This window comes from Tiliqua scincoides, chromosome 5 (genome assembly GCF_035046505.1).
Source record: "Tiliqua scincoides isolate rTilSci1 chromosome 5, rTilSci1.hap2, whole genome shotgun sequence".
NCBI lineage: Eukaryota > Metazoa > Chordata > Lepidosauria > Squamata > Scincidae > Tiliqua > Tiliqua scincoides.
In genome coordinates this window covers 22,931,551-22,959,526 of record NC_089825.1, presented here as the reverse complement: position 1 = coordinate 22,959,526, position 27,976 = coordinate 22,931,551, and the positions used below count along the sequence as shown (strand labels likewise).

General features: G+C 45.5%; 1 protein-coding gene and 1 pseudogene across 1 annotated transcript in view; one reads left to right on the top strand and one right to left on the bottom strand.

Moving 5' to 3' along the window:
- ST8SIA6 (ST8 alpha-N-acetyl-neuraminide alpha-2,8-sialyltransferase 6) overlaps positions 1 to 27,116 on the bottom strand; it is a 46,418-nt gene extending 19,302 nt beyond the window's left edge. Inside the window, exons 1-3 of the mRNA XM_066628752.1 lie at positions 26,993 to 27,116; positions 26,580 to 26,699; positions 11,445 to 11,543 (exon numbers count right to left, since the gene is read on the bottom strand). Coding sequence (XP_066484849.1) covers positions 11,445 to 11,543; positions 26,580 to 26,699; positions 26,993 to 27,069 — 296 coding nt within the window. The 5' untranslated portion in view covers positions 27,070 to 27,116. The remainder of the gene's footprint in view (positions 1 to 11,444; positions 11,544 to 26,579; positions 26,700 to 26,992) is intronic.
- On the top strand, positions 6,951 to 7,069 carry LOC136655113 (5S ribosomal RNA; annotated as a pseudogene).
- Positions 27,117 to 27,976: the final 860 nt, after the last annotated feature.

The window sequence follows — 27,976 nt, the reverse complement described above, 5'->3', positions numbered from 1 at the left end:
CCCAAACAGCCTGACGTGGGCTGCTTGGATTTGTGCCAGTGATTTCGCTGGCACAGATCCAAGTAGCCCCACATGGGTGGCTCGGGTGTTACTCAGGGTAAGGGGGAAAATATCCCCTTACTCCGAATCGCCTTCCAGCTGGCACCTACCTTGCACTGGAACCAGTGCAGGCCACATGGCCTGCCTGTATCAGCGCAAGTTAGGATTAGGTTGTCAGTTTCATAGCTACTTCTGATCCTGAAGTCCCAAGAAAGAGGGTCAAGGTGATTCAAATCATTTAACTCTGCAGACTCCCCGAGTGTGGTCTCTCCTAGTACTAATAAGCGAGAGTTCCATTAGGGTGTTCAATTCCCCCAGCCTCCATTGCTACTGGGGCCAGGGTTTAGTTCGTTTCCACAGCTGAAACTGCAATTCTTATTGCAGCTACAAAGGCCATGTTGACTCATCTTCCTTTTCTGCAGATGCTCCTTCTGGGTCAGGCTGTGGTTATGAACACTCTTACCTAGAGTGGGAGGTCCCTCGATCCCCCTCCCCTTCCAAAGCTCTTGTCTCTACCTGCCTACGCAGTTTTCTGAATGCCGTAATCCACATCTCTGTGGTTTGGAACCTCAGTAAAGAGTTTACAAGGTGGCAAGTAACAAAAGCCTTTCCCATATGGGAGGCATTTCCTATGGAGTGGGGCAGAAGTGTCTCCCTACCACTGATCCCATGGGGATACTCATCTGAAGAAGAATCTGAGAGTCCTTGAAAAGGATTATGACATACAGATCTCTCCCAGAATTTGTACCGAGGATCATCTCTCTTGTTGAATCAAGTTTTTAAACATTAATGATGTTTTGAGAGACAACCTTTGCAAAGCAACCTACAGCACTGGTGCACCACCATGAATTCTCATTTATTTATTTCTTGGGCTCTTTCTAAAGCTTCACGTTCAGTTTCAAGGTTGTTGTTCAATATTTTTCAAATGAACATTTGTCTGGAGAGAGAAGCATTTAAGCAGAATGTCACATTCATATGCAATAAGCTACAACAGCAAAGGTTACAAAGAGGAAAACCAATTCCCCCCCCCCCCGCCTTTCGATAAAGAGTCTTTCAAAGGGATTTAATCCAGATTTGAAAAAAAACACATAAATACGATAGTGTTTGCTGGCACTACTAATCCCATTTCTGCCTTCTAAATAACTTCAAACGTCATATAACAATCTTCTGCCCCCTTTCCACATCACATTTGTGGTTCTTTAATAGCATGTTTCCTAAGCTTCAAATAAACATAAGCACATAAAGCTTGCCAGACTGGAAGTGGTAACATAAGTGCTGTTCTTCATATGTGATAACAAAACTCAAAATGAAGATTGGCCAGGCTTGCAAAAGTCATTGACCAGGACTTAGCCCACCAAGTTGCCTTCACTGTCACAGCTCAACCTTGCCTGCAGTAACCTCAAGGCTTTCTCAAGCCATTAATGGTCATTTCAACCTGGGTGCTGGATTCCTAGACTGAAACAGCGATGGTTATATTCTCTATTTTGCTTTGAAATTTAGAATCTTACTTCGGAGGCAAGGTGAAATGTCTCAGCACAAGGCAGGGGGGAAAAAATTACAGTGTGGGACAGTGGTGTCACTACGGTTTGTGACACCCGATGTGGGAAACCAGCCCATCACCTTCATGATGGACCTCTTCCCATGCAGTAGGCAGGGCAATGCCCTGGTATGGTGAAGCTCCATAGTCCCACCCTCCGCTAGGATATTTATAGAAGAGAGATATTTCAAAGCTGTTTGTTCCATTACATTCTGCATGAAAATACACATTGAATTACACACAATTCAATATATAACGTGATGGTATATTTGAAAATGCAAAAATTTTCAACATTTTGGCCAGTAATGGTGTCACCTCCCCATGCTCATCACCTGGTGCAACCTGCACCTCCGTACCCCCCCCCAGTGATGCCACTGGTGTGGGATGTTTATAATACCTTGCCAAGCCCAAGGTTGAAAATAGACCTTCCTACACCATAACTGAGGATCCTTCTTTCATTATAAACATTTCATTATAAACATTCCATAACTAGAATGCTCCACATTCTCTGTATGTTTGCTACTTTGTTAGCTCACAGCAGTCGGAATATTGTCCTTTTCTGGAAAAAGATACAATAGTTCCATAATCGTTGGAGAACAGGTTAAGGCTTTCAGAGGAAATATGGTTCTTGATGTGAAGCACACAAGCTCTTTCTTGACTCGTTGTATTGGCATGTTTGGTTGCTGGCTTGGAAGGTACAGTTGGGCTGCAATGCAGATGGGGGTGGGTTACATGATCCCAAAGTGGCAGACAGGGCAGAGCCTAGTGGGGATCTTCATTTGTGCAGCCTAGATTGTTCTCCAAGTATCCTAGGTCCAAGAAATCATGCTAGAGACCCGAGACAACATGCTAACTAATCTTCGTTGCATCTCCTAATCAGTACAGGTAGATGATTGTACATCTGACCGAACATGGTACGGAACAATAGGTCACCTGCACGTATTGAGCTTTTGCACTTCTTTTTTGCAACAGTACTGTCCTTGCACTCCGAAGTCATGGGAATCCTGCAGGAAGCTGCACATACACAAAGCAAACACACACACATCCCCTTAGGCCATGTTATCTGGTCATCTGTTTAGATTCAGTTGGCAGGAAGCAGTGACATCACTGCAACTGTGGTATTTCTTCCCAAGGGAAAGCCATCAGGCCAACACTCCAGGCTTTAAAATGTTTTTATTGTGCTTGGCTTTCAACTGACTGACACACAATGCTAGTTTTGATGGGAATTCTGTGTGTGCTGTTTGCAAGTGTTTTGACTAGTACTCCTGGCAGCCTATAAAAGGTAATTTCTTACTTTGGTGTCATTCTTCATCACTGCCTTGAGTAAAGGTTGCTTTTAAAAGGGAGTATAAACTATGTTCATTAGCAGATAGATGTCTATCTATCATACTGAAGCACAGAGTTCTGCCTAACTTATACTGCTTACTATGAAATCAATATTTTCTGCCAAGAAGAACCTGTGACCTATGGCTTCTTTTGGGCAATTGTTAACCCAATCCTATCTGGGCCTTGTGCTGCCAGAACGCACCTCTGGGCCATTGCCACAAATGGCTAGCAGCATGGCACGTGCAGTAGCGGCTCCTGGAGTGTCCATCTGTGTCGGTAGATTAGTGGTGGGGACATGTTCTGGGTGGGGAGGGGGAGGGAGCGGTGGAACAGCAACTTGTGTAGGACCTTATTCCCTCTTTCCCAGGCTGCCTCATACCCTTTCTCTCCCCAGTTGTGTACAAGCTACATAGCTGACATGGATCCATTTGGCCACCAGGAGGGCTATCCAGAGGTTTGTGAAAAATAGACTTATCTCTGGCAGGCATCCTGATCATTTCCCTACCATTGGATGCAGCGCATTCTCCATCAGCATGGTTGTATCATTGGCAAAGGTGGGGGAGAGGATTGGACTTTTAGGCTGCAATCCTATCCTATCCTGGGAGTAAGCTCCATTGGCTATAATGGAACTTACTTCTGAGTAGACAGGCATAGGATTGGACTCTTGGGCTGCAATCCTAACCTCACTTTCCTGGGAGTAAGTCCCATTGTACACTTACTTCTGAGTAGACCTGGTTAGGATTGTGCCCTTAGTCTGCTTCTGGTAGTCAAAGGGGAAGAGACTTGGCTGGCTGTTTTTCTGAGTCTTTTCACTCATTTCCCCCTTTGGCACTTGAGATTTCATCAGACATTGCCCACCTACTTCCAAATGCATCTTTGCATCTATAAGGACTAGAACCTTGCTCCGTTTTTAAAAAGGGAGCTCAGGTTCTCAGGGACCTGAATTCTGCACTGAATACAGTATAAATCAAGCCCGGAATATGATAAAGTTAGGAACGGTTGTGATCCCCTGTGGTCCCACTGTCATCTTTGCTTTGTGACAGTAACATTACTATCCATTTCAAAATGAAAAACATGCAATGCTTCAGGATCAAATTTTAATTTGATCAAATTTAAATTCCTGCCCTGTTCAAATTCATTTTCAGTGGGTCTTTGCCTGTGTTCCACATCAAGAGGGGAGCCTCATGTTTGTAATGGTCTTTTTCCATTCTTGGAACTCCCCGTTTACACTTGCACTTTTCAGTTTATCCTTGCACCAAAGCTGGAATGAGGGAAGCAGATCACCTTTGGCCTTGACATAAGTATACCCATGTAATGAGCCTTGACAAAGTGCAGTGGATAGATGCTCTTTATATGAGGACTGAAAGCTAACTAAATTATGAAGTTACTAGGCTAACACTTCCATAAAAATATGGTAATGTTAGTTTTAGAGATTATAGTTCAGCCAAGTGGACAAAAAACATTAGGTGGCTGTGGGGAAAAGCACCCACCAGTTCCATTCTTTGGTGCAGAATATCATCATACACCACAAAATGATTTTCCTCTGAAGCCTGAGGGGGGAAAATCTATAAATTAATGGGAAGACTATAAAGTTGAGAGCACAGAACGAGAAAAGTGACTTGGGGCAATTCTGTTGTCTGGGGAAAACTCCTGTGAAGATCTAAAAGCAATCAGCTGCCTAAGGACATGCACTAGTTGGACACCGGAAAATGAGAACGACTGTCAAACGCTGGAAGAGATGTCACTGGATTGGCAACATAGTTGAAAGCCACAGGGAAATGACTTAGGCTTCAAGGAACATCAAAGCACTCGTTCTCATGGCTGTATGAGGGTGTTGTGTACGATACTTGCACACAGCCCAGCAACCATAATAGATACATTCTGAGCACTGAAGCACAGGAGAGGGACTAGGCACTCCCACTATGGAGCTTACTCCCAGAAAAGTGCGCATAGGATTGCAGTCTTCATCTTGAAGGGTTTTGGAACAGTTTTCCTTGGGCAGCAAGGCTGCAACCCTGTACAAACCTAACCAAGAGTAGGTTCCATTTTACTCAATGACACTTACTTTTGAGTAGACATGCATAGGACTATGCTGCAACTCTCTCTCTCTCTCATAGCCCATGCCTAAGCTGCCATTATGCTGCCAGAACTAGTGTTCAGGTGGCGTAAGGCACTTTATGGCTATCACAAATGTGGCACACTGTTGGGAACAGCTGGGCTGCCACTGCAGTCGGTGAGTGGTGGTGGCACCCTGCCAGTAGAACCTCCAAGGCTCTCAGTGCTGGTATGCCAGTGCAGGGGGCAGGAGGGAGGTGGAGAGGAGGCAGGGAGGAGGGGAGGAGCTACAGTGGAATGGGGCAGAACAGGGGCTGGGAGGAGGCAGTATCAGCAGGAGCAGTGCCACCGATATCCCCCTTCTGGGCCTCAATCTGTCTTCCCAGGTCTTGCACTTGGACTTGCACCAAGGAAATCACTGGCACAGGTCTGAGTAGACCCATTCCAGCACTAGAGACTTTCCGCATGCAAGGGAACGAATGTTCTCTTACCCAGAGGAGACCTCCAGGACTGCCCCCCTCCCCACAGGATGCAACAGACATGCTGGAGGCACAGTCACATTGGCAGGGGTGAGAAAGGTTAGGATCAGGGCCTTAATACAGCATGTATGGAATTGGAAGTGATATTGCTTAGGGCTCTCCTCTTGACATGTTGTATCCCAATCAACATGTGCCCCATTTAATTCCATCTCCACATACAGTTTCCAGTTCCAGCAACATTCTCATGGAAACTTTTAGCTGCTTTGTCTTTTCCTTGTGCCATAAAAGAGGGATGAAACAAATGGCCAAGCTCCAGATCCAAGCTATTTGCAACAACAGATGCATGGCTAGCTCCTTATTTTTACACACCTTTTGATCCAAACAAGTGTCTATTTGTCTCTAGGGGGTGGTTAGACAGACACCAGCAGACAGTGCGGTGCTATGAAGCAGACACCTTTAAGCACTGCGTTGCTTTGAGAGCCTTGTTGTCAAGCCACAAACTTCCTTGGAATATAGGAAACCTCCAAATAGGGCAGAGTTGGGAGGGGGTTTGTTTGAGCCAGAGTTTATTGAGGCGGGGTTGGAACAAAGCCTTAATAACGTGCTGCGCTGCATGACGTCCAGACCCGACCACAGTTTAATGAAACTTCCATTTGCTACTTTTAGTTTTGGATTGCAAAATAGTTTCCTTTTTAACTTTAAATGCCTGTCTGCTTCCCAAAGAGGCCCTGGGGCCGCTCTGTTTAGATGGAATGAATCCAAGATGGCGGATGGCATTTCATTTGTCATTCTGTTCCCCACTGATTTTTTTGCTGTCTCGACTTTCTTTCCTTTAAAAAATTTAATATTTTTGCATTTATTTCCTGTCATTTGGCCTTTCATAAGGGCCCCCCGGGGCAGCTTATTTTTTTACAAGATGACATTCACTCAATTCTTTTAGTGCTCAAGAGATTACAAATATATTCAATATCCAGCCCCGTGCTAATTGGACAGACTACGTTATGTGTTGTGCTTTAATCTGGGTAAATTGCACAGCCTGGACGCAGAACAGTTATCACATTTATAGACTTTTGTTCTGCCCACGAATTGTTCATTGCCTAACTCCTAAGCACCTCAGAGACATGCCAGCCTAGTTACAATAACATGAACAAGAAATACAACGTGGCTGGACCAGTATCCTGTCTCCATCTGTAGCCCCCACCAAATGCTACACAAGGGAAGATGGAGAATACCTCAAGGCAATAACAGATTACAACATGCGCCCATATAATTATATAGTTTATATAGCTTAGAAGACAGCACAGTTTACTGGATAACCATAGATTTTAACTGATGTGAATTCCATCTACACTGACTAGGCCCACATGAAGAACTTATAATGAATCCAGATAAGGAATTTTGAATATACAAAAGTAATCCAAATTAAGTGAAGAGGACATAACTCAAAGCATATGTTTTGCAAGCCCCACATTCAATCCCTGAAATCTCTAGGTCAGCATTTTCAGTATTATTCTTATCAGGGCCAGTTTTCTCTGCACATGCCTGATCTCGTCTGATCTCGGAAGCTAAGCAGGGTCAGACCTGGTTAGTACTTGGATGGGAGACCGCATGGGAATACTGGGTGCCGTAGGTTTATACCATAGTCTTTCAAGACCGAAGGTTGCCAACCATTACTCTTCTCATGGCACACAAAATTCTATGATCTTCTCTATGGTCTTCGCCTTTTGTGATGTCACTTCTGGGAGACTCTTCAGGGTTCGGCAACTCTGTTTCTAGGGCAACTGTCTATAGCAGTGATTTTTAACCACGGTGCCATGGCACACTGGTGTGCCACAGATGGTCTGCAGGTGTGCCACTGGAGTTTGGGGAGGGTCATTTATTAGCAGGGAAATTGGGGTGTGTGAGCCCCCTACCAGCAGCATGGTGTGGCTTAACAATGGTCAAAAAACTGATGGTGTGACTTGACCATTTTAGTACCTTGTCAGTGCGCCATGAGATGGAAAAGATTGAAAATCACTGGTCTATAGTAACAAATTGTCTGTACCTCTTCCTCTACCAGTGAGTCAGTGGAGGAAGAGGGAAAGACAATTTATTACCAATTGCCCTAGAAATAGAGCCACAGAACCCTGAAGATCATTTTTCAGTTATTCTCAACCACTGTGCCCCAAATTCCCACGGCACATCTGCGGACTTCTCATGGCACAACAATGTACTGCGGCACACTGGTTGAAAATTGCTGCTCTAGCTAAAAGAATCTTTAGGAAGAGGGCTGGTAAAGACTTCTGTCAGAGGTCCAGGATACAATGCCAATGAAAGTATGCAGTGATGGGGTAGATGATTTGGGATCTGATTCCATAAAAGTAATTTCCTTATATTTAGTGAACTCTCAATTTTAAGGACTAGCCTTCACTGGAGATACGAGGTATTGAAACTGGGGACCTTCTTCATGTGACTTAGCCCTGAATTGTGGTCCATTCCTAATGCGAATAGTGGACAGATATTAAACAGAGACTTGCGTTCTAATTGTGCTTCAGCCACAAAGCTACAGGTAGCACAATGGGAAACTAAATTGTAGCTTCAGTGTCCCTCTCTGCAAAATGAAATGGGAACACTAATGGCCTACCAGACAAGGGTGCTGAGAAATTCATATGCAATTGAAATCGTACTTTTGCGCAGTGGCAGTGCTACATATGTGGTGATGTTGATTAAGATGTTGGTTGCCTTGCCAGTTAATCACAAGTGGAGACAACAGCAAAGAAGCATTGATTGTGTCTCTCTCCCAACGATGGAAACCAAACCGCAGCATTGATTCCTTGATTCTGTTAGTCCAGTTAAATGGGACAGAGCTTTCCATTACACTCTCAATTTAGTCTGTGCTTCACTTGCATTATGAAGCACACCTCAAGTACCTTATGCAACAAGGGAAAAATGAATAGTCTGGAAGAAAGTAGGCAGTTTTCATGGTGTCTCTGCAGCATATATGTCCCATCCTCATCATCCAAATATTCTTTACAATAGAGAGACCTGCCGTGCACAAAGGAGCACCACTTTAGTGAATGCTACATTGTGCAGCCTATAACGTATTTTTATAAAAACCAGCCCTCACTACCTGACCACTACCAGATAAACCAGATGGGTTACAACTCTAGGAACTGAGACTAGCCTATGGGGAAGGAAATTTTGGCAGCCAGAATTCTAATTACTAGAGCTTTCCCATTTATTGAGTCAGGCTTTCACCTACAGGCAATTTACAGTCTAGTCTAGGGTCCTAGCTCAGTCCATGGAGTGCAGCAACAGCTGTGCACCAACAGCAAGGCAAACATTCCCAGTCTGGTATATTTTTTTGATCAGTATGTTTTAAAGTGACAGCATGTCAGCCCTTGAAAGAAGTAAAGCAACAACACTACAAGTGCATATTTCTAAGCCTCACACTGAGCATTAACACATCTGTGCTTATTCCATATGATAAGCCATCATCATGATAATCTAAAGGTGGGAAACTGTTACCATTGGTCACCAAAGACCATTGCCTCTTCTTGACAGCCCTACTCAGAAGTATGTCTCACTGAGTTCAGTGGGACATACTCCAGGGATTGCATCATAGGTAGAGGTAACTATTCTCTATATGAAAGCCATGCAGGGTAATTATGAGAAATTCGTAGTGGTGGGCAATTCAATCCCCATCTTCCAGTACTGACTGCAGAGTGATGATGCTGACTGCCAGGGGACTCTGAACAGGTATAGCTTAGGGAGGAACAAACCTTTACCAGAAACATGGGCTGGTTGTAAAAAAAAAAAAAAAAATGGTGGCCTGGTGTTGTGTTCTCCTCAACCACTCTGTTATAGAGTACAACATACCCACGACCCAATGTCATCAAGCTGTTTTCACAACACCATTCCACATCATGCCTGACTGCTGTCAAGAAGGGGAAGCACACAAGAGGATAAACAGGATAAAGGGATGAATTACTTGCTACCTGGGCTAAAAGGGACCATTTAAAGTGGAGCCCTCTTATATTTCGAGGAGGGGAAGGAACTGCCCCTTTGCACTCCAGTATGGTGTCTTTTCCCATGTTAGCTATTTATTTTTTTTTTTAAAAAAATTTTTGCATCCTTTTAGATTATACCAGTGGTAACCGCTGCAGGGAGATCCAGGATGAAGGAGGATTTTCACTGATACCTGTAAGTGACAGAAGATGGTAGTGGAGGCAGGGAACACCTCTCTCAGCACCAGAAACCATGCATCTGCAAACAGGTGTCCTTGCTGACTGTTAGGATCACCTATCCAGTCAACAACCACATGCAGTTAGTGAGAGACCCTTGCCACTGTTCAGCACTTTTGCACACAGGTGGGAATTCATTTCTCCAATCACCCCATTATGAGGTGCTTCCAGTGCTTCCAACTAACGAACCTCTTCAGTAGTTACCCTAGGGGCTCCACCTTGCCTAATTATATTAATCAGCCTCCAGTCTCATATGAAGATGCCTTTCACTCAGATTATTGGCCTGTAGGCATTGCCTACACTTGCAGCAGTGGCATAGCTAAAACATCGGTCGCCCAGGGGTACAAAATTTTTTAACACTTATCCATACATCAAAATCAGATTTAACAATCCCCTTGTCGAGTCTGGGAGGTGGTCTGAGTTGCGCAAACTCCATGAGCCTCAGAAGGCCTCCTGGGGGCCTTAAAAAGGCACTTCTGGTTTTTGTGAAAACCAGAAGTGCCTTTCTAAGACCTCCAGGAGGCCTTCTGAGGACGAGGGAGACTATGTGAAGCCACTCTGAATGGCCAACCACTTTTTTCACCTCAGGACTGCAATTGGGTAAGTGGGTTGGCACTCCCTCAAGGTGTGGTACCCAGGGCAATGTAACCCCTGCCCTCCTTAGCTACGCCACTGACTTGCAGGCAGCGACTCACCTGATCTCTCTCCCAGTCCTACCTGGAAATACCTGGGGTGGAGCTAGGGTTTGTTTGTATGGCTATCACAAGCTTCCATAGAAAGCTACAGCCCCTCCCCCTCCCTCACCATGGTAGCGAGAAATTGTGGCACACACTGTGGCCTGGCCAACTGCTTCTACAAATGGTGTTTGTGGCATCTCATTGCATGGAGAGTCATGTAAGCATTTTGAATGTGTGACCTGAACTGGCAGCCTCTCATTTTAATGATTTGCTTGCCTTTGAAGAATGCAGGTGGACCGAGACATGAAATTGGCTGAATGAAAATGAAAATATGCTTTCCTTGGCATTTTTGTCATAATGATGCCTTTAGAAAAGCCTGAGGGCTGAAGAAAACAAGAGTTATCATAAGCATTTTCAGCTGCAATTTTTTTTTTTAACCCTCTTACTGAAATAGGTTATGGTAATTTTTGCTTGCTTAAACCTGTAATATAAAAATCAATACAGACAGCAGAAAATTTGACAAAATGGAGGTGGTTTGCTTGTGGATTGTCACTGTACATGGCTGCATTAACATTCATGAGCATTATGTGCACAAAGAGTATACAAAGCCAGTTGTTCTAGGGCTCAGCATAAAACCTCTGAATGGGATGGTTAGAAGAGCTCTGCTTTAGTCTGGCAAAAACAAAGCTATCTGGCACCAAAGCAGCATGGCAGGGGAAGAAGGATTATGTGTTAAGTCCATCAGAACATTATTTGCTGAAACTAAAGGTCATTGTAAAAAAAAAAAACAACACACACACACAATAGAGAAAAAAGACTGAAATTCAACCTAGGAAGATAAAATCCTAGTAGAGTGCCACACAGTAAGCCAAGTTGTATGTATAATACAATTCAGACTGTGAACCAAAGCATCATTCTCAATCAGATAGGCTAGTGTTTTTCAACATTTGTCATCTGCTGTACCACTACACATGGACCACCAATTCGAAGTACCACCAGAAGTAACTGACGATGACATCATTGCATGCACACACCTGTAGCCTTTCTAGATTGTGGTCACTTGCATTAAGGTAAAGCAATCATTTTAAGCAAAAGCAGAGACATCTACCTTTTCTTCTTGATAGAGGAAGACCAATTGTTGTTCCACAACTCTTTACACTTTGAGGGTTGTTCAGACTTCTGAATTCCAGTTTGATTAGGCATCGTTCTGTTTAAATACAAAGGAAAATCCATCTTTGAGAGAATAAAAATGGTCTTGGCAGCAGCACAATGGATTGCTGTGAGGCTAAGATAAGCAACAGCTAGAGTTGGGGAGAGGAAAGAATGCTAGTGACATTTGTTTCACTTTTTATGAAGTGGTTCCAGGTTTGAGCATGAGTGCTTGAGGTTGCCACCAGACAAGCTTAGCGTGTCTCGTTTGGTGCAATGTGTCGATTCTGATGGAAATCAGAAATGTAATTTTTGAAATGGGAGGGGGATTTGCAGCTAGATTCAACAAAAATACATTTCAAAACTAGATTTGAACATTTGAACAAAAATGGTATTTACAGAACTGTTTCTAAGTAGCTCCACTCGCCACTGCTCCTCCTACGCATTGAAAAGGAAGCCCCTGAGCCATATCATGCCTCAGGCACTGATACATTCGGCTGTGAGTAGGTGGCCTCCAGTCTGCTGTGGGCTGGTGAGAATGAGTGAAAAATGAAGAGGCCTGTAGGGCAGAGAAGAGACACTGGCAGCCCAATCCTATCCTGTGCTGGAAGAAGCAGGCTGACTATATCTAGCACAGGGCTGGGGCTGGCTGCGACGCAACCGGAGCAAGGGGAATCGATTCCCCTTACCCTGGGTAACACGGCAGGGGCCCAAATTGAACTAGCCAGATCTGTGCCACCTAAAGAGGTGGCACAGATTCAAGCAGCCTGACACTAGGCTGGGTTGCCCAGGAGAGGGGTTAGGATCTGGCCTAAATGCCGTATCCTGGTTCCACCCCATCCTGGGCCCGGTCCACCCACGGATACACTTGCCACCCATGTTCCATCTCTGGAATGCCCCCAGACCACCACTCCCCACCTTCCCCAGATGCCTGCACCAACCGAGGCAGGCCAGCGCAAACTTACCTGGTGCTGGCACACAGGAGGCCATATTTGGCCTCCAGATCCCAGTGCACACCTGTGTGTTGGCCTGCCTCTTCCCATGGTGGCACAAAATGGCACTTTTGTGACACTTCTGGGACTGCTCAAGTGATTTGCACTGGCCCAATCAGAACTTTGGATTGCACCCTGGGTCTCTATACACCCTACACTGAACTTCTGATGCATGCACAACACACTGTAAGACCAAGTTATGAAACAGATACTTACTACTTACTAGCTAAAGATCCACAACTATGTTGGTGATGGGGTTTGTGTGTGTTCCTTCCCAGTCTTTTCCTCAGCTGATTTAAATCCCTCATTACACACACACCCCCAAGCAAAGAAGCTAACTAAACCTCAATTTTTGCGCCAACCGTTACAATGGCAACAGCTGTAGTGGAAAATGGAGTAGTGAGGAGTAACAAGTTCTTTTTCCACTAATCTTTTGGCCTCACAATTATCACGGAAATGATTGGCATGGGCCTTGCCCCATGGTCCTACCTCCTAATACCCTCAATTGACCACACATTGTCTTCCTTCTAACCCTCCTTTCCTATGAACCACTTCTTGACTTTCTGGGGTAAGGCTTTGAAAACAGTTTCTCCTCTCCTGCAACCCAAGAGAGAAGCAGAGATAGTGGTTCCTCAAACTGTCCCTATCGGTGGAGGCTAGTTCACTTGGTTTTTATAGTGATGGGCAAGATTTAACCAACTGCAACTGTGTCTCCAAGTACAATTTAACTTTTTCCCTAGCAGTGAATGACTTACAGCCTGATCCTGAGGTCTGAGATGCGGCTCCATGCTGTGTTACTTAGATGACATAAATGGTTGCACCCAAACCTGGAAGTTTGGGAACCAGGTTAAGTCTTTGAGGGGAGGAGCAAAGGCAGGAACGATCCCCAGGATCATGCCACTGCTGGGGATGAAAGGGGGGGTTTTCATGGTGTTGGCCTCTGGGGGTATAGGGAGCCCCAAGCCTTGGGAAGTCTAAAAATAGAGATTGGAACTCACTTCCAGTTTCACAATTGAAAACCAGAAGTGGGTTCCAATTTTTATTTTTAGACTTTCAAAGGCTTGGGGAGCCTCACAAAGGGCTCAGCAGGGATCCTGGGAATCATGTTCTTGCCTTTGCCCTCCCCCACCCCTTAAAGGGGCAGAGACAGGGCTGCCCTAGCTGGGCATTGTGATGCCCCAGTTTGGGAACCTCTGCCTTAAGGATTCAGCTTGCTCCTATCTGTATAGCACCACACAGGGTCCTGTTTGTTGGTCACACTAAAGCACAATTGAATGTTAGGAGAGTAAGATAGAATATAAAAAGGAAATACGGTAGTCCACCCCCCAACCCATATCCTACTGCCAAATCTGCGGACAGCAGCAAACCCTACACAGTACTTACGGTAGCACCGTAAAGCATTCTGGGGCGCGGCTCACCAATGCTCAGGACTCATCTCCCTTGTTTGCAGGACTCCTGTTGCTGTTTCCTGACTTTCTCTCACTGTCTGCTTCCTGTTAAAGTTGTGCTCACAACTCCTCTCTGAGGGCAAATGCTAACTGGGAACAGGTTCTATTGTCACATTCTATCAGATGCCAACATAAGCCTCTCTGTATACAGTGACTGTTGCCATATTAAATCGTATGAACAGGGTAATTTGTGTGCCACCAACTAGGCAAAAGCAGTGGTGATCCTGGCCCCGGTAACACCCAGGACCAAGACCTCAGGCTGCTGCCCCCCCACCAAGTTGCTGATCCCCCTTGTAGGCTGCAACCCCCTGCCTCCCTTCCAGAGGCCCAGGGAGGCAGCACACACCCTCCCTGACCCTCCAAGGGCCTTCTAAAAGCTTCGGAGGGCTGAAAAACATCATTTCCGGTTTCACAAAGGAAACGGGAAGTGACTTTTTTAAGCCCTTACATGGCATTCTGAGGGCCTTCAGAGGGTCTCTTCCCTCTGTGTTTTTTGGCTCTCTGAGGCCTTTAGAAGGCCTTCAGAGGGTTGGGAGGCAGCGTCCTGCTTCCCCAACCCTCAGAACACCTCTGGGTGAAAGGCTCTGGATGGCACGGGGGTGCTATTGGGGGTGTGTGAATGGTTGTGCTGCGTTGCCGCCCAGCCTGGCGCCCAGGGCATTTGTCCCCCTTGCCCTCCCTCAGGTACACCACTGCTTTAAAGGGGTATCACTTTTATGTTTAGCAGAGGAAGAGCAAATGTCCATCGTCATTCCAACACAGCATCCCTTCCAGTCCTTGTTGTAGATATTTAGGGTTACCAGATACAAAGGGGAACAGGGTGGCTCTACCTTTATCCATTTTCTAGAAGAGGGAATTTTGGCAGGTGCAGTTTTTTAAACCCTTTCATGTTGAGCTTCACCTGCCAAAATTCCCTCTTCTAGGGAGCCAGGCTGGGTGCTGGCCAAGGGCCTAAGACTACCCACAGGCCCAGGAGCTGACCTCTGGAGCCCTCTGGCAGCTGGCAAGCAGCAGTGGCATGAGTCACTCAAATGAACGACACACAGTGGCAGTACTCTCCCCTGCCCTCCCTTTAAGCAATTGGATTTCCTCAGAGACAAATGAGACAGGACATACGGACGGATGGAGCAAAGGATAAGCTTCCATCAATCTCCCCTAGTTCTTCCACATATGCAAGAAGACAACTGTCTATTGTTTCACATGAGGATTTATTCCTCCCCAAACTTATTTACCCTTAGCTCACATCAGCTCAAATATTTTTGGATGATGATGCAACACAGTAAATAGTACTAAAGCAAGCAATTCCAGCTACCACAGCCACAGGCTGTATTGCATCCCAATAACAGCTGCATGTTTTTAATAAAATCAGTGATTATTTATAGTTCAAGAGCAAATAGCTTAGAGTAACACAACTCAGCTCTACTCTAGTCTCTGAGCCAACTGATGTTGGGTTGCATTACGGCTTTTTGAGATCCAGAAGTCATTCCTGCTACTGTATGTTTGGAAATCATGTAGAGTAAAAGTTATACAGCTTTTACCTTTATATGTTGGTTTATGGAGGTGCAAGTGACTTCCATTGCCGCAAACCCCCCCCCCAACACACACACAAAGGTGGACCAGACCTTTGTGTTGCAATTCAAATTCCTCTACAGCAGTCACTGATTCAACACTGAGTGACAAAAACTTGGCAACTAGTGTACTAGATTTTTTGAACTTACTTCCTGCCTTTTTGGCCACTTAAAATATGATTTCCAGCTTTCAGATATTTGAATAACTTTTAAACTTTTCTGTATGATAACTTTCCATTTTTCCCAGAGCTGCCAGAATTCTGGAGTTCATAATATCTAGTCTTGCTAAGCAGTTTTTAACTAGGAAACTAAGAACAGCTCCACACAACAAATACACAACAAATACTCTTTTCCCCCCTCCTTTTTCAAAAACCATCAGAAAAAGATGACAGGTTCCCTGATCATGTTATGGTTGCCTCTCCATCCCTGACATTGTCTCACCAAGTGCCTGCTGCTTTTGCTCACATGACACCAATGTTTCTTCCCCATCCGGTTCTAGGCACACAGAATCATACAATCACAGAGTCGGAAGGGATCTTGGAAGTTATCTAGTCCAATCCCCTTCTCTGTGCAGGCAACTGCTACAGCATCCTTAATGGCTGGATGTCCAGCCACTACCTGAAAACCTCCCATAAAGGAGCGCCCACAACTGCAAGGAACAGACTGTTCCAGAGCTGGAAAGCTCTTAAAATTAGTTGAGAAGTTCTTGATACATTGGTTCTAGTCCTGCCTTCAGGAGCCACAGAGAGTAAGTCCTCGCCTTCTTCTACATGACAGCCCTTCAGATATTTGAAGAAGATATTTGAAGAAGGCTATCGTATCTCCCTTAGGGCCCAATCCTATCCAGCACAGGAACACCGGCTCCAAATGGCCACCGATGGATCCTGTGTTGGACCTTTAACCCAAGTAAAACCCCAGCCTATTCAGTGGTATAGCTAGTGGGGGGCGGGGGCGGTCCACCCCAGGTACCACCCTTGGGGGGTGTAACACCGCAAATGCCCCAACATTGCTAACATCACGAAGATTAGGAGTAACCCCATCATGCCACATACCATTGGGTGCGGAATTTCCAGCGGAATGCAATGCAAACACACCAGATTGAAATATCACCTTACCATCAAAAGTTAAGGCCAAAAAACCAGAAACAAAAAAAAATGCATGGAACCCTATGGAAAATGAAACCGAGCCATATCGCGTGTTTACTCGTGAGTAGGCGAACTTGCCATAGTTCGTCGGAAAGGACAGGCCGAGAGGAATCCAATGACACCAGAATGGTTCCTATCCAATGAAAGCAGCCCCCCCAAAAAACACGCAAGAAAGAAGTCCCTCCCTCCAAGCAGATGAATGTATTGAGCCCTATGGAAAGCGAAAGTAAGCCACACGGTTGCGTTTACTCACGAGTAGGCAAATGTGCCTTGGCTCCTGGTCAAGTCAGGCAAAGAGGAATGCAAGGCTGGCTGCACAGTCCCCATCTAATGAAAGTTGAGCTCAACAAATGCTCCAGAAGTTAGCCCCCCCCCCAAGTATAAACCAGAGGCTTGAGCTGGTAAGGTGGGCACTGGGGAGGGCTGAAAATCTCACTGCTTTATTTGTGGGGGGGTGTTATTGCAGGCAGCAACCCCCTCCCAAAAGAATAAACCAGAGGCTTGAGCTGGTAAGGTGGGCACTGGGGAGGGTTTAAAATCTCACTGCTTTATCTGTGTGTGTGTGGGGGGGGTGTTATTGCAGGCAGGGTACAGAGAAAATTCACTTGGTGAAACAGGGCTGGCTTCCCCTCATTTATCTGTTTTTCTTTAATTGATTTATAATTATTTTATTTTGCTTGATGATGTCACTTCCAGCCATGACATCACTTCTGGTGGGTCCTGGACAGATTGTCATTCTAAAAAGTGGGTCCCAGTGTCCCAGTTTGACAACCACTGCCTTAACTCAAAACAGGCCAATGAAGCTTGGGGGGTGGGGGGTGGACAAAATTCTGGAAATTGTGGCTTTTAGGAATAATACCACCATGTTATATACCATTTGATGCAGAATTTCATCCATTGCTTGTGGGGAAACATTCACTGCATTTATTTTCTGGCCATTATTATTATTCATTTCAAGTCATGACTATTACTATCTCTCAGTCTCACCTACCTCACAGGGTTGTTGTGAGAACAAAATAAGGGGAGGAACCATGTACACCACCCTGAGCTGCTTAGAGGAAGGGTGGTATAAAAAGTGAATTAATTAATTAAACAATATAATTAATTAATTAATTAAACAATATAATTAATATTAATTAATTATTAATAATTTATTAATAATTAATTATTAATCATATTGTAGTATATTGTATTGTATTAATTAATTAAGTCACATGGGGTGACAAAAATTTATGGGCCCCGGGGTGTCAAATGACCTAGCTATGCTTCTGAGCCTATTCAATGGGGCTTTTCGAGTGTGCATCAGCTGAATTGCTGGTGCAGATTCAAGAAGCTCTGTGTCAGGCTTCCAAGTGCAACACAGGGGATAAAATTCAGTGGAGGAAGTCTTCACCAGTCCCACCCCCTCTTGGGCCTGTTTGCCCTTTTCCATCTTCCCTTACCCAGAAATGCCTCCCCACGTCCCCATGCCATTCAGTATTTACATCCTCGCCACTGGCGGCTGGAGTTGCTCTGCAGCATTGATGGGATGGCATAGGCTTCCTTGCCAGTGCTGCTTCCTGCCAGGGTGGCACAAATGTGTCTTACAGCACTTTTGCTGTACCCACCGCCAGCACTGGGGCTGCAGCACCAGCAATAGGGCAGCCTAGGATCAGGCTGTCCCTCTCTTCTTCTCCAGGTTAAATATATCAAGCTTCTTCAACAGTTTCCCATAGTTTTCCAGACCCCTCGTCATCCTTAAGGCCCTCCTCTGACCCCACTTTGGCTAGTTGAGGTGTTTAATATCTGGTGCCCAAAACTGGGGCAGTGTTCCAGGTAAAGTCTGACTAATACAGAATAGAGTGTAGAATTGGAGAGCCCATCACGCAGATGCTCCAAAGCTCCTCCCCCATATCAAGACTCATCAGCTACTCAGATTTTGGACATGCCATAAAAGGGGCATAATGCATTGCATTTGACAATGACCTTCTATGTCATTGTATCACTTTGTTCATGTTTCATTCTCTCACTCTTTATTAAGTTGGCTCTACTCTATTGCCATTAGATGAAACCAAGTAGGATACAAGCTCTTAACTTAAGCATCCTGCCACCAATTTGGTTGAATTAGATAATGAGACAGATTGCAGTTTTAGGGTTCATGACACTTTGATTAATACAGTAATATGCAATCTAAATGCCTGGTGAAATGGACTGTAAAACCTTTAACTGCAGGAGTAACAATTTGTCTTATAACATTAATCACGGTAAATGTGTGGGAGATGGTCTAACACTCTTTTTCATGGAAAGGGAATTGCCACTAATGTTTTGGTCAAGTAAAAGATGTTGAATATAACTTTGTTAATAAAGCAGTTTCCCTACCACACCCGTACAGGTCAAGGAGCAGAGTTCATCTCTTAGAAGAAATCAGAATTTGGAACAACAAACAAGAGCCTATTCTTCAAGAGAGAAGTGACCAACAAGTAGCCTGTGCCTGGGAATCTCAGTAAAAGGCTATGTTCATTCAGGGGTACTGTGAAACAGAGCAGAGAAGCTCCAGGTCTATGAGTTCAGCTCTTCAAACCAAACACCAATATTGCACTGTTCTTTTTATGTACAATTCAGGTGGCGCAATCTGATGTGAGCTGGCTCAGCAAATAAGAAGCCACATCAAATCAAGTGCAAGCACTTTGGCTGGAGGGGTGATAACAATACTGATTCCTGAGTGCATTGATGATAGCTCTGTGTTCATCAGACAGCAAGTCCGTGATGAGCCCAGCTATGAAAGCCCTTACCCAGCTGTGCAGGACCAGGTTGTGGTGGGTTAAACAGACTGCACATAGTTAAATGCACTTGATGATGTGCTTACAAATTCTAAGAGTAAGATATAACACTGGATTGTGGCTAAGTGCTGCTTCCAAATAAGCCTCGGTTCTAGGGGTTAGATGGGTAGGTTCTACCCAATTAGCCATTAGGAAGAGTTGAACCACAATCTAATGGGACAATCCTATCCCCCTACTGGCGGAATATGCATTCTGCCAGTGCAAACTGTCATAAATGTGGTGTGGCACATAAGCACAGGTTTCAGGTCCTTTTCTAATGATCCCAAGCATAGAATTGGCCTTCTTTACTGACGCCGCAAATTGGGTTGACACTTTCATAGACCTGTCCACCACCACCCCAAGATCCCTCTCCTGTTCTGTCACAGACAGCTCAGAACCTATTAGCCTATAAGTGAAGTTTTGATTTTTTGCCCCAATGTGCATGACTTTACACTTGCTTACATTGAAATGCAGCTGCCATTTTGCTGTCCATTCTGCCAGTTTGGAGAGATCCTTCTGGAGCTCCTCACAATTGCTTCTGGGCTTCACCACTCGGAAAAGCTTGGTGTCATCTGCAAACTTAGCCACCTCACTGCTCAACCCTGCTTCCAGGTCATTTATGAAGAGGTTGAAAAGCACCAATCCCAGGACAGATCCTTGGGGCACACCGCTTTTCACCTCTCCATTGTGAAAATTGTCCATTGACACCCACTCTCTGTTTCCTGGTCTTCAACCAGTTCCCAATCCATGAGAGGACCTGCCCTCTAATTCCCTGACTATGCAGTTTTCTCAGTAGCCTTTGGTGAAGGACCGTATTGAACGCCTTCTGAAAGTCCAGATATATAATGTCCACGGGTTCTTTCACATCCACATGCCTGTTGACCCTTTCAAAGAATTTTAAAAGGTTTGTGAGGCAAACACAACATCACCCCTCCAATCATCAGGCCCCATGTGAAGTTTTCCTTCCAGTCTGATATTGTGGCTCCTTCAAAGTAGTTGCCCTCAGTTTTTCAAGATTACATAATGCGCATGGACATTCTATGACATCACAGCAGCTCCACAAGTGTCAGCTCGGATTATGAATGTGTGTGGGAGACAAGGAATGGGATAGGGTTATTTCAGCATATAATGATGAAATTGTTATTGTCTTCATTGCTCCTGTCTACAGCAATAGATCTTTTTGCAAAGCAAAGCTGTGGAATAATTAACTGTTTCTAATTAATTATCAGTGATATTACAAAGACCTCTGTGTTGTTGTTTTTTGTCAGACTATTACATCACTGAGGGTGAAATTCTTATTCCAAAGAATAGGAAGTTACTTAACACATAAGTAACAGACTGCAGTTTACAATTATTCAGCCAGCATGGCAGCTGTGCTACACTGACAGTTGTCATTAATATTGTTATTTCTTTCCAGAGTCTTTCTTGAAGAAATGTTGTGAAAGGACCTTTCTGGGGTGTCCATGATAGATCTGATATGTCTGAAGGAAATGATCTTTCATGCAAGCTGCTGCCCAAATACAGTGAACTTCAAACCAAACAGAAGCCATTGTTCCAGTCCAGTCATAAACATGTTTACTTGGTTGTAAGTCCTTTGTGAACTCACTGGGAATTACTTCCCTGTAAATGTATTTAGAACTGATACAGCTCCTTTACCCAAAATGAGATTGCAAAATAGTGATAATAATGTTAATCTTTAGCTGTGATACAGGTTTTACATTGCCACTGCTATATCTGTAGAACGCCATCAGTGTGAATGGCTCTTTACAACAGAAGAGAAGACAAGTCCCTGCCAGAAGGAGATCCAAACCTTGAAATAGACACTAACAGACCATAGAAATGGTGCCTGGGTAAATGGCAGAAAAATATACTATTTCACATAGGGGGCAATCCTATCCCCTTATGTCAGTACTTTGCAGCACTAGCATAGAAGTGCCAATGGGACGTGTGTTGCATCCTGTAGTCACTCACGGAGTCCTCCTCAAAGTAAGGGAATGTTTCTTTCCTTCCCCCAGAGCTGCATTGCCCTTATGTTAGTGCTGGAAAGCACTGACATAAGGGGTTAGGATTGCGCCCATAGATATACTTACAGCCCAGTTCCAACTAAATTCCCCTGCACTGATGTAGTGGTGCCAGCACAGCTTGGGCTGCATCCTGCAGGTGAATTTTGCATGCTGGAGGTCTCCTCAAGGTAAGCGGATATTCGTTCCCTTGCTCTGGGGAAAGCCCTAGCCAGCGCAGTGGATGTAAGACCCATGCAGGCAAAAACGCTGGCGTAAGTCCAAGTGAATCCATGTAGGCAGATCAGGCCTGGGAAAGGGAATAGTACAGTATATGGCACACAGTGGCACTACTGATCCTGCACCCTTCCCAGGCCCAATCAGCCTACCCACACCTCCAGAATGAACCTGGATTCTCTTATACAATATACTGATGTACTGTTGTCATCACTACAGACCATTCATTTCCCTCCTTATGGCTCATCTAATCTCTTTACCCACATTTGGACAGCAGTTTCTATATGTGTGTTACAGACATTTATGAAAAACTATGGCGAAGCCAACAACTTGTCTGAGTAACAAGTAAGCAGCTCTGCATCTATTTATGTGTCTACAACTTCTGTGCTTGGTATCGTGACAGGAGAATGCTCTCCAGGAAGGGTGTGTGTGTGTGTGTGTGTGTTGTGCAGAGCACTTTCTTATCATTGCTAACACACAATTTGAAGTTACAGTAAATGTAAGCAAACTAAAATAACTTTAAAAGCAGGCTTTCTAAATTGATTGGCAATTATCCCCAAAGGAGTAGCTCACAGCAAACCATTCCGATTTTTTGAAGAACTGCATTCTAGAACGAAATCAATTTTCTAGAAAAAACACAAAATGGCAGAAGGCTAGAGAGACATAAAGAAATTCATCTTGACCATGAAGCTGCTCAAATAAAACAAAACGGTCAAAATGATATATTCTCTTATCCAGTGTTTTCTTAAAGGAAAACCACTTTCCGCCCAACCCAGAAAATCCTGTATTCATTGCCACAAAATGACAGTCTTCAAGTCTTTGGTTGTGCCTTTAATCTGTATCAAATTCTAGGTAGGAAGGCCCTTTTGAGATGGTGTTTTGGCAGTTCTGTAATGCAATGACATTAGTAATTGGAAAACGTCAGCGGAGCGCTGAGAAAAGTATTCTCCAAAGGCATACATTAGCTTAGAAAATACCTATATATGAAAAGCAGCTCTCCTTCATTTGAAACTCAAAATCCTGCAGAGCAACACAAAATGTTGGGCTAGAAAGAATTATGTCTTATACACCTATAAGACAATCCCTAAGCCTCCTGAAAACATAAGAACTGTTCAACACACAAGCTGCCCCTTAGCCCATCTGCATCACTAGGTACAATCGGTACAAGGGGACAGTTATTCACACATTCTATTCAATGCAAGTACAATCTCTGTGTCCAGGTACAGTTATTCACTCATAATGGAGTGTGTCATTACAGGGCATTTTCAGATCATATCCCAGCATCCTTTTGCCCTTCTCAATATTCTCTCATTGGCTCGCACAGAGATAGGAAAGCATCAGAGAGTAGGATTCCAATATTCGAATAGGCCAATTCCTTGTCCAAATTAAAGCAGCCATTGTAAAGGGTCCCGTGGGCTAGAAGGGAGAAGTGCCCATAGAAATCAATGGTTTCATCATAGTTGTGATTTCAGCTATGTATCCCTCTGGGAAACAAACTGTGCTAACCAAGAGATGAGCCTCTGGTCTTTCCAACACCAGTCTTATTTCATATGAAAATGTGAAGAGCTTTGAACTTCTAAACCTTTAAAATTAGTCCTTGTAAGGGCTCTGTGATGTAGTCCAGGCAGTGTAATACTGCATGTCAGACAAAAACTGAGGGAGTACTTATGACAATCCTGCAATGTAGTCCTGTGCTAATATTGCCAATTGAGGATCAGGCAGAGGCTGAGAATATTGCTTACAACAACCCTGCAATGTGGTCCAGTGTTAATATAGCAAGCTAATGCTGAGTAGCTTACAAATACCTAGTATGGGTATTTAGAAAACTGGTCATTCTGCCCTTCCCTCTCTCACTTTATGCTTCAGAGAGGTTGGCATGGAAAGAGCCAAGGAATCCTCGCAAAAAACCCACCACCCTATACAATGTATAGGATTGCAGCCCTAATGGGGAGCCGTGGCAAATGGCCCAGGAGGTCAAGGTTGTTGCCAGTCCAGAAAGTTTGGGAACCACTGCATTAGCCATTCCCTGAAGAGAAAGAGCAGGCAGATGGCTGACAGACATTTGTGCCTGCTCAGGTGAGGTTAGGGCAAGTGCCCCAAATGGCCTCTGCCACCACTTGTCTGTGGGGAGAGTACAGATGGGGTTTAGAATGATGCAGATGCTCATCCCTGGATACAGTCTCTTTGGAGAAAGCTGTCCCCAGATTCTGTCTGCTTTTGAGGGTCCCTGTTTCTATGATCACTTTGCAAATGAACCCAGTTACATTCATAGCAAAGGTGTCAGACCGCTGTCCCCCGAGACAGACATTCTCTGCCTAGGGAAAGCATAATGTGTGAACATCCCGAAAGTCTGAGGGAGGACAATTTCCAGAGTTCCCTCAGGAAGAGGGCATGTTGCTGGCTTCAGAACTTTCTAGTGGGGAGGCTGAGAGCCAACCCATGCATCAAAGCACAAAAAGCTCTTGCAGTTTTTTTTTTCCTTAAAAAATAATTGTAGGGGTAAGAATCTGGCTCAAGTCTAAGCTACGAAGGAAGGGAGGGGAATCCTGACTTTTTCCCCTGCTCCGTCTTCCCACCAAACACACACACATTGAGATAGCTGTTTGTACCAAAATGTGTTGTTGTAGCACATTAACACATCAACCATCCAAGGCTATTCACTCCTTTCTAAGCCCCTGTTTGAAACTACAGAATGCACAACTACAGCCCACTGACTGTGAGATTGGTCCTTAAATTCCCTCCAGCTATCAGTACAGGAATAGAGCTTCAGCTGTTCTCAGGCCTAAACTAAGATGTAAGAGCTCACCATGCCTTTTCCAAGCAGATAAATCCTTGTCCCTGCCTGGTATAGTATGTTATCTGTTGGTATGACCCTGTTATCTGACCCACTCTCCTCTGGGCCTTGCCTTGTGCCCTCTGGGAACCCTGCTGGGCTGGGACAGAACGGGAGGCAAATCTGTCCTCTTTAGTGACAGTGATCCAATACTTGCTGATCGAAGGCTGTGTGAATGAGACTCGATTTTCTTTTGTGGCCTGGCAATATTTAAATTTAGTTTAGCTCCAAAGTTTAACACACAAAGCTTGAGAGGCAAGAGAATATCACAAAGTAAGAGAAGCAGCAGCTAAGTAATATCTGACATTGATTTATTTTGCTGTGTGAAGTGCTTTGTGAACTACTTTTGTTGAAAAGGGGTATTCAAATATTCTTATTAATAACAACAACAACATGTGAAAAGAATAACCAGAAAAAAACAAACTCAAAACCTGTGCTCCAAAGAGATGTAGGTGCACATCAAAAAATGTGTGCCTGATTCCCCCTCCCCTGATTTTTTGAGTACACCATCCCCATCCAACCAACCATATTGGCCTCTGCCTTTCTATTGGACCATTTCAGCAACGTGGAGAGGGGGGATTTGCTGCATGGGTAACAGCCTATCCTCCATACCTACTTTACCCAGGCTTCGCGCACTGGAGAGGACACTCTGTTCCAGAACCACCATTCAGAATGTGATACCATAGTCTTCTGAGACTGAAGGATGCCAACTGCCAACTGCCATCCCCATCTCACCTCAACACACACAAATCTGAACCGATAAACAACTCTTCATTCTCACAATACCCAAAAAGCAGGAAGGGAAAGTGTTTCAAAAGGGAAATTGGGAAACTGAAAGGTCCTCTGCTGACATTTCCTTGCAAAAAGTTCTCATGCCAATCCCAAAACTGATGGTTTTTTGTTTGTTTGTTTTTAAGTCGGGGGGGGGGAGTTCAGCAACCGGTTTTGTTGGAGCAAAAAAATTGGTGGCTCTTGGTAATCACCTAAAACGTGATTTGCAAACACATCTAAAGTGTTTGCAGAAGAAAGAGAAGTACCTAAACTTCAGGATGGTGGCATACAGTTGAAAAGAGTGTGGGAAAGCCCAAGGAAGGCTGAGATAACAAGAAAACAAGAATGAACGCAAAAAATCTGAGCAGATCAATTCCCAGCTCCTAGCCTCAACACAACCCTGGTTTTATTTTTCTTGACTATAACTTGTCCATAGTAACACATGTGGAACTACATTTATTTAGTTATACCAACATTTTATATGCTACTTATCACCTTAAAAGAGTCCCAAAGCAGTGTACAATCGTTACTAAAAAATACAATTTAAAAATCAAAAACAAATGCATGGCTGCTAGTCTCCTGTTGTTATTGTACACTACCAAATCATTTATCCTCCAAAATCCCCAATGCATGTTTTTAAAAACAGAGTCACAAAAACACCTAGCAGCAATAAAACACCTTTGCCTGACAGTTTGTGAAGCTAAGAGGCACTGACAGCTTGTGAACCCAGCACTGGTCGGTCAGCCACCAATAACCCACACTGTATATGTTCTGGTTGCTGATCTCCAGTGGTCCTCATGAACGAGCAAGATCAGCCAAACTATCTCTTCTGGCCAAACGCAATAGAGAGCAGATTGTGCTTCCAGTCACAACACTGGAAGGTTCATTAGAAGCATTGATCTGTTACAGCGATTTCAACCTTTTACGTCTCAGGGCACACTGGCAAGGCGCTACAATTGTCAAGGCGCATCATCTTTTTTTGACAATTGACAAGGCACATCATGGTGCTGGTGGGGGGGGGCTCACACTAATAAATAGCCCTCCCCCAAACTCCTGCGGCACACCTGCAGACCATGCGCGGCACACCAATGTGCCATGGCTCATTGGTTGAAAATAACTGGTCTGTTAGGAGGCAGGTACACAGTTCAAAATAGGTGATGCTTTGGGGCTGGTCCTTGATTAACCCTTTGTTAACTTTGTGTTCAAAAGTGATACAGTATATAGATGGTTGGAACTGCAAGAGAGCATCGCCCTACTGTGGGCACCATGTTTCCAAGGGGTCAAGAAACGCACAGCCTTTACCTGTTGGTGGCCACCTGGGGGGCGAGCTGGACTGATGCTGAAGAGCGGAGGGTCCTCCTCGTCGTCATCATCCCCCTGGGGGTCCCGTCGGTTGTCCTCGGGACCTCCTTCTCCCAGCCCCTGGCAAGCAAAGGAAAGTTGTCCAAGAAGACAGTCAAGGAGCGCTGTTCCGGGAGGGACCAGAGAGCCCCCACCACCAGGCACATCCAACCCCCCAGGACCAAGAGCAGCACCGCAGCCTGCCCCGGAGGGCTGCCCCTCTTCCTCCTCGAGGGCAGCAGACCGGCTGGGTCTGGAGGCTCATCACTCCGGCAGAGCATCCTCCAGGCGGTGGGAGCTGGAGTCCCCCGAGGGGGGGGAGGGTGCCAGCCGCCCTGCCACCTGCCCCTCCCTCGCTGCCCGGGCTGCGCTACCTGGCGCTCCGAGACGCGAGGCACAGCAAGAGCAGCAGGCTGCCCAGCGCGGCCAGGAGGGCGAGGATCGCCCGCATGGCGCGCCTGCCTGCCTGCCTGCCCGGCGAACCGGGAGCAGCTGCTGCCTGGCTGGCTGGCTGGCTGGCTGGCCGGCGTCTCAATGGAAGCAGCGCCCCTCTGCTGCCCCCGCCCCACGGCAGCCGCGGCGAGGCGGAGGAGCCAGCACGGGGGCTCGTCCCCTCCCCGCTTTCTCTCTCCGCCCCCCAGCCGCTGCTTCTGCTGCCGCCACCCCCTGGCTACTGACATCAGGCTCGCATCCCCCCCAAGATCCCCCTCCTTCCCCCCTCTGCTGGCTCCACCAAGGCAGATGGGGAGCGCAACGCCCATCCCCCCGCTGCAGCCCAGCCCCCTGCCAGAGCACCCCCTGGGCAGGCGGCAGCTTTCTCTCCCCTGGGAAGCAGGATGCTGCTTTCTGCTTTCCCCGCAGGCAGTGGAGATGCATGGCAGCCGGAGAGAAGGGGGAAGTGGGAAAGGTTAAGGCGGGGAGGGAGGGAGGGAGGCTTGGGAAGATGGAGCAGGAGTTGGCAACTAGCAGCCAGGCTTGAATCTGCTCCAGAAATTGCCAGATTTGGTAATGGGGAGGGGGTGTGTGAAGGGGAGAGCAGAGTAACAGCACAAGCCTATGCATGCCTACTCCGAAGTAAGTCTCACTGTGTTCAATGAGGAAAGTGTGGATAGGATTTGCAGCCTTAGGGCCCAACTTTCCAGCACCAATGCGGCCGCAATGCACCCCTAAGATAAGGGAACAAACATTCCCTTACCTTGAAGAGGCCTCCATGACCGCCCCCCCCCCTTGCAGGATGCAGCACACCCCCATTGGCATGGCTGCATCAGTGCTGGAAAGCTGGATAGGATTGGGCCCTTAGACTGCCAGGGTTTGATGACCCTGAAGCAACAGGGTTTTAGCCTTCCTTGGAAGGCCAG